This window comes from Strigops habroptila, chromosome 7 (genome assembly GCF_004027225.2).
Source record: "Strigops habroptila isolate Jane chromosome 7, bStrHab1.2.pri, whole genome shotgun sequence".
NCBI lineage: Eukaryota > Metazoa > Chordata > Aves > Psittaciformes > Psittacidae > Strigops > Strigops habroptila.
The window spans coordinates 7,116,725-7,129,775 of record NC_044283.2 but is presented as its reverse complement, the minus strand read 5'-3'; the positions used below and the strand labels follow the sequence as shown (position 1 = coordinate 7,129,775).

General features: G+C 39.8%; 1 protein-coding gene across 17 annotated transcripts in view; it reads left to right on the top strand.

The window, feature by feature from the left end:
- The window catches only part of CTBP1 (C-terminal binding protein 1), a 248,331-nt gene that overhangs the window by 192,752 nt on the left and 42,528 nt on the right, over positions 1–13,051 (top strand). For 4 of the 17 annotated variants that reach the window (XM_030493189.1, XM_030493191.1, XM_030493194.1 and 1 more), the window contains one exon: positions 10,859–11,075. The exons of 6 other annotated variants lie outside the window; for them this stretch is intronic. In XM_030493189.1, coding sequence (XP_030349049.1) covers positions 11,069–11,075 — 7 coding nt within the window. In that variant the 5' untranslated portion in view covers positions 10,859–11,068. 7 more of the 17 variants (XM_030493187.1, XM_030493195.1, XM_030493193.1 and 4 more) reach the window with 5 other exon arrangements.

Below are 13,051 nucleotides of genomic sequence, written 5' to 3'. Positions count from 1 at the left end.
AGACTTCAAACACGTTGTTTCACTAACCATTTCACAGGGCATATGCAAGCCAAATTCAATTGATACTGCTCCTAACTCTGTTTTACATCTTTAATAAACAATCAGTTCATCTGGCCTATTAGGGTGTAGTGCTGCACTGCTGCTTCTTTATTCCCTAAGTTGAAGTCCACATAGTTCTGTTGAAAAAGCATAAGTCCATGCAGGATTTGACAAATTGCAATGAAAAAAACCCTACAGATCTACAGTTGAGGAATACATTGTTCATGCCACTAGTCCTATGTTATGAATTTCATGGTATTACACAGCAACCGTATGGCTGATTCCCTCTGGACAGTTTAAACAAAAAATATCCGAGAACAAAACAAACCAACCCCTACAGGTGTAAACCCCACGTTTTCACATTTAATACATTTTTTCAAATAACTGCAGTGGAAAAAGAAATAGTTTGCTTCATACCAAACCCTCTACCAGAGCTGTTCAGCACCTTCTTGTAGTGGTTTTCTCAGAGGCTGAGAAAGAGAGCTCAGTACAGAAGATGAGGGCTTTTTGTCTTGCTTGCAGCAATTTACAGATCAGATTTTTACTAACCATGGCACAGCTGTGCGAAGAAGTTAGGGCCCTGCTGCTTCCTGTGTGACAGTATCTCATCGTACGCACAGAATAAAACCATTTCTTCCCTCTTCCACCACTTCCCCTCCATTCTCTGATAAACAAATGGGTCTGTTCACAGAGAAGAGTGAAAAATAAATGGGTTCCACCCTTTTATCACCTTGATGTACTTGTCAGAGGAACTGGAGATAACATGGACTTCTGTAGCTGTTCTAAACTACAGGTTTTTTCCCCTCCCCATCCTTCCCTGAAGAGCCAAATGGCATTCCTAGTCCAGGAAGGGCAGCAGTGAGAACCACATTGGGGATAAAACCCCCACTATTAGTTGACTTAATCCTCATACTGAATTGTAACTTTTGCTTTTTTGGCTTAGATTGATTTCTTCTTTCATGTTCTCTCTGCAACTAAATTTTCAGTAATCAGCATAGCCTCTTTCAACATACCTTTAACTTTTTAACCACATTGTTGCCTGTGGTTGGGGTCCTGCAGTGCTCACCAATGGTAAATGTAAGTTCATGCAGCACTGGCTAGTTTAGTTTTGTGATAAAGTGGCCTCCAAAGTTCAGGACAAAGCGAGTCAATTAAGGTGCTGTTGCATGATCTCTGCTCTCCTACAGGGATAGAAGAGTCTCTTTCTCATTAATCTATCCACAGGTTGGGTACAGTACTCACTGATATCAAGGGCTTCCTTTCCATTGGGAAGCTCTCCCACATTCTGCTGTGGGGGCTTGCTAGGCCTCCCAGAGAATCAAGCTACTAATTGTGGTGTTCTTGAAGTATTTTTGCCTTAAAAGTTTAATTACCTTTATATGAAATAAGTAACATGCTTTAAGGAATATATATGGTCCTTCTTAAGTTTAGTATTTTATCTAAGTGTTGTGGAAAATACCTATAGAAGAAGTATGAAAAGAAATGTATCAGAACATAGACAGGTATTAGAAGTGTCACTAGAAGTTTATATCCTTACAGGAAAAAAATGACTAAAACTTCCATTAGCTGTGCAGTTTTCAGTGACTGTTATTTTTTGCCGGTCATTTGGCTGCAGTGAGGTTGTGGTAGGCATCGTATGAAGTTATAAAACAACAAAGTTAGTTGTCTGCAAGCTAATGATGCAATAAAAAGTGTCTTAATGATATTTTGTTAAGAAGTTAATATGTTGCAATCTACAACAAGGTCATTTTACAGTCACCGGCATTCAGAACCTGGAAAGCAGATTTCTGATGAAAATACTGCTGCGAAGCCTCGATGAGGATTCTTACCTCCGAGTAGCAGCTCCGAAAAGCCCCCGAGGGTCACATTTCACAATGTATTTTGGTGTAGACTGTACAAGAAATGATGCTAATCATTTTCCCAAAAATATGTACACATAGGTAGAGTTGCCTCTTAAAGCATTTAGCTCTTTGCCCAGCACCAGCTCATTCACTGTTTGTATGTACCTTATTTTAAGCTGGTTTACAGTGCAGACTTAATAAATGACCCTCATCTGGGCTACTCATGGATATAGAATTTTCCCTATAGAGAGTTATTTTCCAGATTTCAACTGCTATTCTCAGCACACGTTTCTTCTCTTCCTTTTGTAACTGGGGTGAGAATCCTGATCCAGGAGGGGCAGAAAGAATGAAAAGATGGATCTGAATAAAATACTGTCAGATCTACAGTTTGCTCTGACGTAACAGTTGTGCTATCAAAGTAGCTGATAAGGAAAAAGGGAGTGGTAGTAACCAAAGTTAGGGAGCAGAAGTAATGACTTCTGGGGTTTTTTTTTCACTTCTGCAGTAATACACCTGCACTAATTTGGTTTGCTTTCCATCCAGGAAGCAGGGAAGATAATGTGCTATGAAGACCTGCTGCTCTGTTGTTGTTTCTCAATCTTGAGAGCAAGGGTTAGCTTCATCTTCTGCCGTGATAGTCTGGAAAGTAGTCATAATGCTTTCCCAGTTTCTGGGTTATCCCATAGCTGTTGTCTTGCACCGGGCAAGCACTCAGCTGTCATTCCCTCCCATTTCATCAGAAATTACAGCCAGCAGGAAGCAGTTAAACTTGCTTTCCACTGTCTTTCTCTAAGCTGTGTCCATTTTGAGTTTCAAGATCAGCTCTGAGTTTACTTGAGTGAAGTCGGTGATCCTTTGATTATTGTTGGATGATAAAATTCCAAGTCACTTGAGTATTTCCTGTGACTGTCTGCTTTTAGAACTGCAATGCTCCTGCATGCCTTTCAGCATGCTGCTGTTTATCCTGCTACTGACATCCCTCCTGTTTCTAGTCTCAGAAAAAGTAGCAAAACCAGAGAGTAAGGTTTCTTATTTGGGAAACTATTACATCTAATACATTGGTCTGGTTTCCACTCAAATTGCTTCTCAGTCTGTTGTCAGTATAGATTTTGTTTTGAAAGGAAGTCGCTGGAGTCCGTTCTCTGTAACTGTCCGTTTCTCACAAGCTGTAACGCTGCAGAAGTCTGAGGCTGTCAGTGCGAGGGGGGGAGATGACATTTGGGTGACGCACATATGTGCCGTGGGCAGATCTTGTAAATGTCTCTGCCTGCAGATTGGGGGACACGGGAGCTGTAACGAGTTTATTATTTTTTTAAGCTAAAGCATACATGGAAAAGGCTAGAATAAAACTACAGACTGGCATCTTAACTGGGAAATGCAATAGTGACTTCCTTTTCCAAAATACACCGCTTGGTCAAACCGAGAATATACTGCTGGGAGAGAGAACCTGGTAAGGAATCTTGCCTGTGTGAAGAATGAAAGGTATCCTTTTGCCTTAAGATTTTGTCACTCTTAATAATGGAATCAATAATTCCTTTTGTAATACTTTCTTGCAGCTGATGTTTTTAGCACACTTAAATGTTTTATGTAATTTACAGAGATAGAACATGATTTGTGCCCTCTAATTATCTACAGACAGAGCATTTTTATGCACTGACTAGACCCTTTTCAAGTTGAACATGGTTAAACTACAGAGACTAAAAGAAACATAATAAAGCCTGGTGAAAAAATGCAAATACGGGTCATTTTTAAACACTTCTGACTTTTCACCAGTTCAGTGGAAACAACTTAAAGCGTTGAAAAACCTTCTCTAAACCCCTTTAGTATGTGGTATGTGTGGGAAGAAATATTTTGCTTCTCTCATCAAGTCATGGGAATAACTCTCAATTTTAACTCTGTTTTTCAGTACAGCTTTAACTGCAATATTGGGACCAGAGCTTTTGTAACTGAAACTCAAAACTCTACTTGAAGAGAAGCTCAGTTGAACAGCTCTCTTACATCATACGCTTTTATTATATTATGATTAAATGTAACATGATAACATAAACCCAGCTTTTGCCTTAAACTGCATGTTTTATTTGGCACTTCGACTGTTGTTACTGGCTCATTCTCAGTGAGCTTGTCGTTTTTATACATCCTGTTTGCTTACCTTCAAAATGACCATCTTTTCAGAAAATCCTCTTTATTTAAGCTTGGTTCAGCTGCTGAGGACCCTGGATGGGAGGTGCAGGGCTTTGATTTCACCATGTTCTCCAGACTTTCTCATTTTTACAGCAAAACTGTTCTCTGGTTTGTAATCATCATCAACTATTTTCTTAATTGGCAGGGGATAGTAGAGGTCAGTGGCTGTGGGAGGAAACAAGAAGGAAGGCAGAAAAAAAGAGCTTTAAAGGAGCCCTTTGCAGCGGTTCAGCGTTTGTCAGAGTTGCTTTGGTTTTCAGAAGAACATAATGGAGTCTAACTCACGAGGGAGTTTATTATCCTCGTTTACCAGAAACCTTAATATTTTGTTGAATTGACCCTTTTTAATTACGCTGGTCATAAAAGTCTGGTCTCTCTATGTATTTATTTGGTTTTTAAGCGGTGTTTTAGCTGGATATCTTAGAGGAAGTTTCTAGCTCACCTCTTTTCTTCCCATCTGTAAACAAGAGAGTCATAGTATTTTCCCCCCACACACACTCTAGGGATTGCTGACACATACAGCACCATGATGTTCAGTTGAGAGGATGGTGAATCACATTAGATGCTTTCCTAAAATAATAGAAGAAGTGAAGTTACAAAGCGAGTGGAGAGGACAGTGTTCGATACGTAGAATACTTCCGTACTGTTATTTTTAGTGTCATTTGAGTGTGTTCTGCTGACCTCAAAAAAAATGAAACCATCTGAAACTGATTTAGTTATCCAGGGCCCCACGCTTGCTTATCTTCAGACTTTTTGATAAGGAAAATAAGGAGTGCCCCAGGTAATAGTTTAACGTTCTTGGGTCAAAGTACAGGTGTGCTGTTAGAGAAATAGCTTTTGGTGTTTGGGATCAGAATAAAGGAAGCCTTTGATGTTGCCTTCGTTTGGGTTATTGGGTTTCTTTCTCTGAGATAGCATCCTGTACAGCATCTAAAATACGGGAAAAGAAGCACAGAGAGTAGCCATTAGGCCAGGCTACCTTCAGAAATCATATTCTGTAATAGTAGATCCTTGGCAATGTCTTTAGAACATTATGTGAAGTTAATACTCTAAAAGCAGTTGTATTTACAGTGCTAGAAAGTGGTATTTTTTCCCAAAGCATACACAGCTCAAGCAGTGGTTTAGAACAAAACCAAACCCTCCAAACCTGCTGAAATAAAAGAACTTGCTGTAGGAGAAACATTTTTGAAGCAGAGAAAAAAATTAGTTTTCTTCTTTTCTCCTTCATAGTTCAAATCCATAATATTTTACAGGCAAATAGTCATTCCTTGAAGGTATTATATTTTAAATTAACGTTATGTGGCAGTTCAACTTTTATCAAAATCACAGCCAAGATGCTAGTTGTCATAATATATAAAAAACTAATGCTTGCATGCTTCTTTATATTGGATACATGGGTAAAAGAGTGACATAAGGGCCACGGATGTATTTTTCACTTCATATTTATTCTCACTGCTGTACTTTGCAGCCCTGTTTAGCCATTCTGGACTTGTGTTCTGTATCTAAAGTATTGTCCTCGAAATCTCCAGGACCGCTTCTTCCATGGAAAGTGTTTTAGTAAGTCTTGGCATGCTCTGTATTGTTACTGGAATGGCTCGGGGAGTTAATCATTCTGCTCCTATTACAATTGTTGAAGCAGATTGTTTTTCCAGTTCCTGTCAGCAGGAGTTTTCTGGCTTGTTTTTTTTCTTTTAAAGTCACACCCACCAACCTATAAATTTTATGGGCTGAAATATAAGCTCGGTTGTATTTCAAACTACACTTCAGGGTGTGTGTGAAAGTGGATTCTTCCCTCCATTGCCATTCTTCCCTGCGTTGCCATTACAAGCCTACTGCGTGGTTGCTGTCCTGGGAGACGATGAAAGTGGATGTGTACCCTGACACACACCCAGCACATGGTGCATTGTGAGAATGTCTTTGATGCAGGCTTGATTCATGCTTTCAGTTCTGTGTTTTAGAGATACTGCCCCATCAGTAACTGGGAAATCAATATCCATAGTTAGTTATGGTCAAATGGGGCTGCTGGAGTGTCATCATTCCCAACTTCTTTGATTCTTTATTTGTAGGTACTGTCCTGAGCTTCACTGCAGTGATTCCTGTAAGTTACCAAGTAGTTCGTGGCTTGTGCGGGCAGGGGCACTTCAAAGGCACCATAAAACTCATGGGATAAGTAACAAACATTGGCAGCCTTAGGCAGCACTTCCCTGAAGCTGGGATTAATGGGAGTGTACTCTGTTAGGGCAGCTCCATCATCAGTGATTTATTTATCCATCCCTCCCCCTTTTTACTTATTACTTAATAAAGCTAAAAATACTTGAAACAGTGAAGTATTTATGTGGACAAGCCCTGAAATTCTCCACATCCAAGGAAAGCTCAGTCCTTTAAACTGTTTTGCCTTTCTCTGGATTTTGCTGTCGTCTGTCTTGAAAAGAGTTTGTTTTCATGTTGTTACTTGAAAACAGTGTTTCTGCAACATTGTTGTTTGTATATGTTTTATTGCTGTTACTTAGGCTTTCTCAGTTTGGTATTTGATATAGTTGTTACTGAATATTGTCATTTGGTTTGCTTTTTAAATGGTGATAGATAACGCATTTTACAGTAATGCATTATGCTATTACTGCTTGTTCTTTGACATAAATAGGTGATTCATATTGTTTTCAGTTTTATTTTGAGAAGTACTAGTTAAAGATCAGTTCTAGCATGCTCTGAATATGTAATTTGAGTAATTTTTTGACATGTGAAATACTTGCAGTTTTCACGTGGCTATTTGAAGTACATGGGTAGTAATAGAAAATGTTGCCAGATGATTTTGTTTCCCCTTAATAGGACTTTATTTCTCATCATATGCTTTCAAGATGTGCCTTGTGGGACCTTTGGTTTTTGTACCCTGACAAGCGTTTAGGATTTTGTGCGTGTATTGACAGATGTTAGACAAAAACCAGCAATATTACTAAATGTTTAAGAAAGAGTGGTTAGGGATCACTATCTAAAAACACAACAGAAACCCATATCCTCACAGTTGTCAGACTCATGCCTGAGAATTCAAGTTTACTTGCTATATGAATATGGCAAAATAATGAGGAATCGTTGGCTCTCAGGTTCCAGTAACATCAGGCAAAGGTGGGATTTTCTAGTTGGAAATCATTTGTTTAGTTTGTTTTGATTGTGCCAGAAGGGAAATTCAAGTAGAATAGTAGTCTCAAAATACTCAATGTTGAGGCCTTTGTGTTGTAGTCTGTAGCAATTGCTTGGATACCCAGGCTTGTTCCTCGCAGGTGGTAAAATAATGATGTTACGTATGCATAAATCTAAGTATCTTGGCAGTCTTTGGACCAGGGTGGGAGTTACATCTCAGTGGTGTTGGGTTTATATTTTGGGTAAGGGAATGAGCTGTGAATGTCCTGGAGAGTGGTTGGGTGTATTTCAATGTTCACAATTAGCAGGAGGATATAATGGGTGTGCCTGCTCTGCACATCTTTGGGTCAACACAGTGCCGGAAACCACTTGTATTTTTCTTGGTCTCTTGCAAATTAAAAAGAAAAGAAGGAAGATGACTTGTTTTTACTGAGTTTGGGTAAATAAAAAGCATAGACCGCAACAGTATTCATCAGCTGTGCTCTTCCTGTAAAGTTCCACTTTGCTTAGCATTAACCTCTGAGCCCTGGAGACCTCGATAGAGACTGAACATATGCTTGAAGTAAAGCTTATGCTTAGTTGTCTCTTGTATGTATATTGTTAAGTCCAGATCTTGTTCTTCTGAAAATCAGTTTGGGATTGTTCCTGTTAATTTCAAGACGACTTGCAGCAGGTTCCTAAAATCTTTGGAAGCAAAGTTAGAAACATAAAACCAGAAAAGAATGAAATTCAGTTTAATCTGCAGAGTAATTCAGGCTTCTGAGGGCAGTGTCACCTTTTTGTACCTGCCCCTTGTTGGTGTTCTTTATGAAAAATACTCTCCCCTCTTCCCCCCATCCCACATTCCAAATTATGGGAGATTGTATCCTGCTTGTATTGAAGGTGGTGTCAAAAGCTGTTGGCTCTGATTCTGGTGGAATCAGGAGGTTTTTGCAATGCATATTCAGCATCTAAATATGCTGAATATCAAAATAGTGAAGGCTGGTAAACACTCCCTTTTTTTTTCCTTGCATCCATTTTACTGCTCCGTGTACCTGCATTGATTTTAAAGTTTTTCTACTTGACTGCTTTTAGGGTTCTGCTCTACCTTGACTCTTAAGTTTTGCTTGAATCTAAGTGTGCACAATGAGGCTAGCAAAAGGAGGTCTGTTATTTCAATATGCATGAGGTGTCAGAAACCTTCAGATAGGTTTCTGGAGTATGGCATTTCTAGGAATTTGAATAGTGCATATTGGCAAATCTAATTTGTAACAGCTTCTGTGTTCATGTTATGAGTGGGATATTTTTTGTTTGTTTTGACAACTCGTGCTTTACTTGAATTAATATTAGCATTTATTTTTAAAAAAACATGTAAATTCGTTGGAGGGCTTGTGGTAAATCAGTGACAGCTCAGACCGAATTTACAGCCTAGGTAGGAATAGAACGGAAAGGTAAATGCCACAGGGGATTAGTCTCGCGTTACGTGTGCGAGGTTGTAAATGAGTTGAATGCCCAACCTGTCATTTTCAGGTCTTGTGTTTGTAAATATTGATTAGATTTTTCACTAGTTTGCATTTTGTTAGGAACTTAAATCACTTCGATGTTTTACACTGCGTAAAGGAGGTTTGGTTGGACAGATTGTTTTAAAAGGACATTGTCAAGGGAGTTTTTCCTGCTTATTTAATCTTTGCACTTCTGAGAATCCCCACAAATGTCCTTTGCTGGGGGTGCTGTCCCCCATTTCATGTGCATATTGGTTTGTTGTTAGAGGGTTACTGATGAGTGTTGTGCTTTTTGGCATTGATGTATTTTTCAGAAAAAAGAATTGAAGCATTTGTTTTGAAAAAAGAAAAACACATTTAAAGAATTACATGGACTTTGCAAACAGATTTAAGAAAATGAAAGGTAGGTCAATTTTTGGGCCTACAAACCTGACAATGTCCTTTAATATTTATGCCTTCTGTGAGACATTCCTGATCTTAATGATGTTATATTTATCATAGAATCATAGAATGGTTTGGGTTGGAAAGGACCTTAGGATCATCCAGTTCCAACCCCCTGCCATGGGCAGGGACACCTCACACTAAACCATGTCACCCAAGGTTCTGTCCAGCCTGGCCTTGAACACTGCCAGGGATGGAGCATTTAGCACTTCTTTGCGTAACCTGTTCCAGTGCCTCACAGTAAAGAACTTCTTCCTTATATCTAACCTGAACTTCCCCTGTTTAAGTTTAAACCCATCACCCTTTGTTCTATCACTCCAGTCCCTGATAAAGAGTCCCTCTCCACCATCATTGTAGGCCCCCTTCAGACACTGGAGGCTGCTCTGAGGTCTCCATGCAGCTTCTCTTCTCCAGTGATGAACAGCCCTAACGCAGAAAACTGTGCAAATGACATTGTTAATGATGATTAATCTTAACAGCTTATCTTGTTGCATTTTGGTATGTTTTCTAATGCTAGCAAGCGATGACAGCCTAGTCGCGGATCTCTGCTGTTTGTGCAAGGTGATCACTGTAGCTGTTGTCAGTTTGTAACATAAAAGGTTGTTTTACGGAAGGTTTAAAATACAGTATGACAGGGAGAGCTTTCTTATCCTCCAGTTGTGAGTATGCCTCATAGTATCGGCTTCAACTCTTCCCCCTTCGAGTGTATCACACAAAGATGCACCTATGTTTCAGGAGCTATAGGAGCTGCAGGTAGGAAGCTAGCCTGCTTAGGGTCTTTGTTTCCAGTTTAAAGAATCTATGTCATGCTAAGCTTGGTGTGGTAATTTGTTAAGTCCCCATGCTGCCAGAGCTACAGAGGTAATAATTCACAACCCTTCCTCTTCTGTTACAAAGCTGGATGATAAATTCATTAATCCTTTTGTTGCAAGACCCATAGACAGTTGAAGTGCTTGTGCATGGGGTTGGCCTCCTTTCAGGTTCTGCAGCTGAAAATTGCTTTTTCAGTTTCCAGGATTTTTTTCCATAAAAGCTGGGCTAGAATAAGGTTTTGGTACTTCTGTTCCAAAGAGCAGCTAGTCTGAGTTGCAGCTCTCTGTCCTGTTAGCTGTGTGGTGAATCACTGCTGCGTGTGGACAACTGCTCTGTCTGTGCACATTTATACCTGCTATTACTTCAGAAAGATTCCAGTGGTCACTGGCACTGTAGCTGTTACTGGGGCAGGAGCTTCACCACCAGGTGATATCCATAACGGGAGGTGGAGGGGGAAACTCCCAAACTGGATTAGAGCTGTTGGGGAAGCTTTGTTGTTTATTTTAAATACATTTAGATAACGTTAAGGGCCTGACTTAGACCCAGCAAATTCAGCGTTAAGGCTTCTCACTCCATCTCCAGTATTCACTGGAGCGCTTGGCTCTCCAGCATAGGTGGTGGTGGAGATGACATGTTATCCTCAGATCTCTGCTCACCTAGGCAAAGCATTGAGCAGTGCCGACTGTTCCAGGTACATCTGTTTACAATACACCTGCTGTGCTGAGCACGGTGTGTCTTAACACTCCGCTGCTTTCCCTGGAGTGTTAATGGCCAGTGGCAGCACAGCAGGTGTGGTGGAAAGCCAGCAGCAAAAGGGGGAAGGGTCCAGATGCAGTGAGAAGCTTTAACTTTGAGTTTCCTGGCTTCTGTGAGCACAGGTCAGACCCTTAATGTTGTTTTAATGTATTGTTTGTGTTTAATTTTTAGTAAAAATTTGAACGCCACCCAGGCTACAGAGGTTGCAGTGGATAAGAAGTTTAAAAGCTTTGGTTCAAGATTACAGGAGGCTGCAAGAACAATTAAAGACATGGAAATGAGGATGGAATGACAGGCTGCTATTTTGCCTCAGAATACTGAAGATTGTAAAGCATTGAGAAATCGAATTCATGACCCTGGAAATCAAGCTCAGATTAAGAAATGTCAGGTTGGTAGGGGTTCCTGAAAGTCTTGAGTTAGGATAAAACTGAGATTGTTTTCCCATAACAAAGGTTCTAGGATGTGGGGGTGGACGGTATAATCTTTATCTGTGTTAAGTGAAATGCTATACTGTGTACTTAAATAAGCCAGCTAAGTGAAATTACCCTTTCTAATTAGTTTCACATTTGTGGTGTTTAATGTCACTTTTGACCTGTTCGCAGTTATTTCTCTTTGGCACTGAGTTGCATGATTTACTGTTAATGCAGGCACGGAAAATACTGCTCTTAACTACACACTGCTTTATCCTGCCACTCCAAGGGTCTGCTGCAAAGCCAAACAGTATGACATGGCTAGATAAGAAACTTGCAGAATATATTCACATAGTGGAAGAAGTAGTTTTTTGTTCAAAGGGTTCTGATTCATAGTGAAACTGTGCCTTTCCAAATGCAGACTTTAAATAGTGATTGCCACCGTGATGAAGTTGCTGGGAGTTTACTTAAGTGTTGAGTTATTGTCTGCGATTCAGCGATACGGTATTTAGGCAGAAGGATTGTGCAACAGGAAGTCTATGCTGAAGTTCAGAGAGGATTTTGGCAAGCAAAGGTTTGTAGGGTTTTTGTGGTCAAGGTCGCTGGATGTGTTTGAGTTCTGGGGACTTTATTAAAAGCCAGATTCTCCGGGGAAGGGTTTATCCTGCCTGTTGTTTTTCTGACTCTTGTTTCTATGCTTTGGGGCTCGGTCTGACATGCCACTTAGCACGAGCATGAGCTGAGGCACTTAGCACCAACATGAGACACGAATAGCTTTGTGGAGATCGAGAGAGATATGAGGCCAAGGGGGAAATCAGACCACACCTACGTGTATTTTGGAGAAATCATTATTTTAATGGGTTGTGTTTTGTGATCCTCTATTCTGTGATTTCCTGAGAGAGCTCTAGTCAGAATAGTGTTTCTTACAAGCGCCAGTTTTTAATCTCATCATCTGTTACCTGTTTGGACTATATGCGCTCTTCTGTTGACAGGTGCTTCAGTTGTAGCTCTGAGGGCATCATCTGTGCCCTATTTTTCCTCATTCATCTTCAACAAATTCAGTATCAAAAGTTCTGTTTTCTTTTTCTAATTCTATTTTAGCTAGCCTTCAAACTTCTTGTAATCCTGGCTTTGCTGGGCTGGCAGCTTAGATGATGACCATAACATTTCAGTTGTAAAACAAACACAGTTATTCTGTGCAATATGAACAGAGCTTGCAGTGTCATTTTTACATTGGCTTCAAGACATAATTGCATTTTATTAATGCTATTACATAGGCTATTTTGAGAGAAACATGAACAAGTCTATAACATGCTTTATTTTAGGGTGTTTCTAAGTAAATTTAATGTGGGGTTTTATAATTAAGTTCCCATTAAAGGATAGTAATTATTCTCTGGATAATATGTAGCTTTCCATTGTCTATTCATGTAGTGTTTGTGTCCTGTACCACATTATTAGTGTGTGGTTTATTTCCTAAAAATGACTGTATGAAGATTATGTGGCCATTGCTGGTTCAAACAGGTAACAATAGTAAGTTAGCAAGATGCGCAGCTTTTAAAAAGGCTTCCATTTAATTTTGGTGGCTGCAAAGAACCTGTGCACCAGAAGTATTTCTAAGCATGTCTATCACAGTAGAGATTTGTAATTGATGGTTTTATAACAGAGAATAGTTTTCATGTGTGTTACACTAATGAAACTTTGCTGGTGAATACTTTTCACATCTGAATGCCTCTCTGCTATGGTGAGTCCTGCAGAGTCAGTCCATTGGCATCATCAGTTGTCAGGAGACACCGGGACTAGAACAGAAAAGAACCAAGTGTAGTGACTTGTGTTCTGTCTTCAAATATAAAAACTCTGAATTGGTGAAGAACTTAAATGCTGGATTGTAGTAGGGCTGGCTGATCATCTTGACTTGGTTAGGGGTGGGCATGAAATTTATGGGTTCAGACTGGAC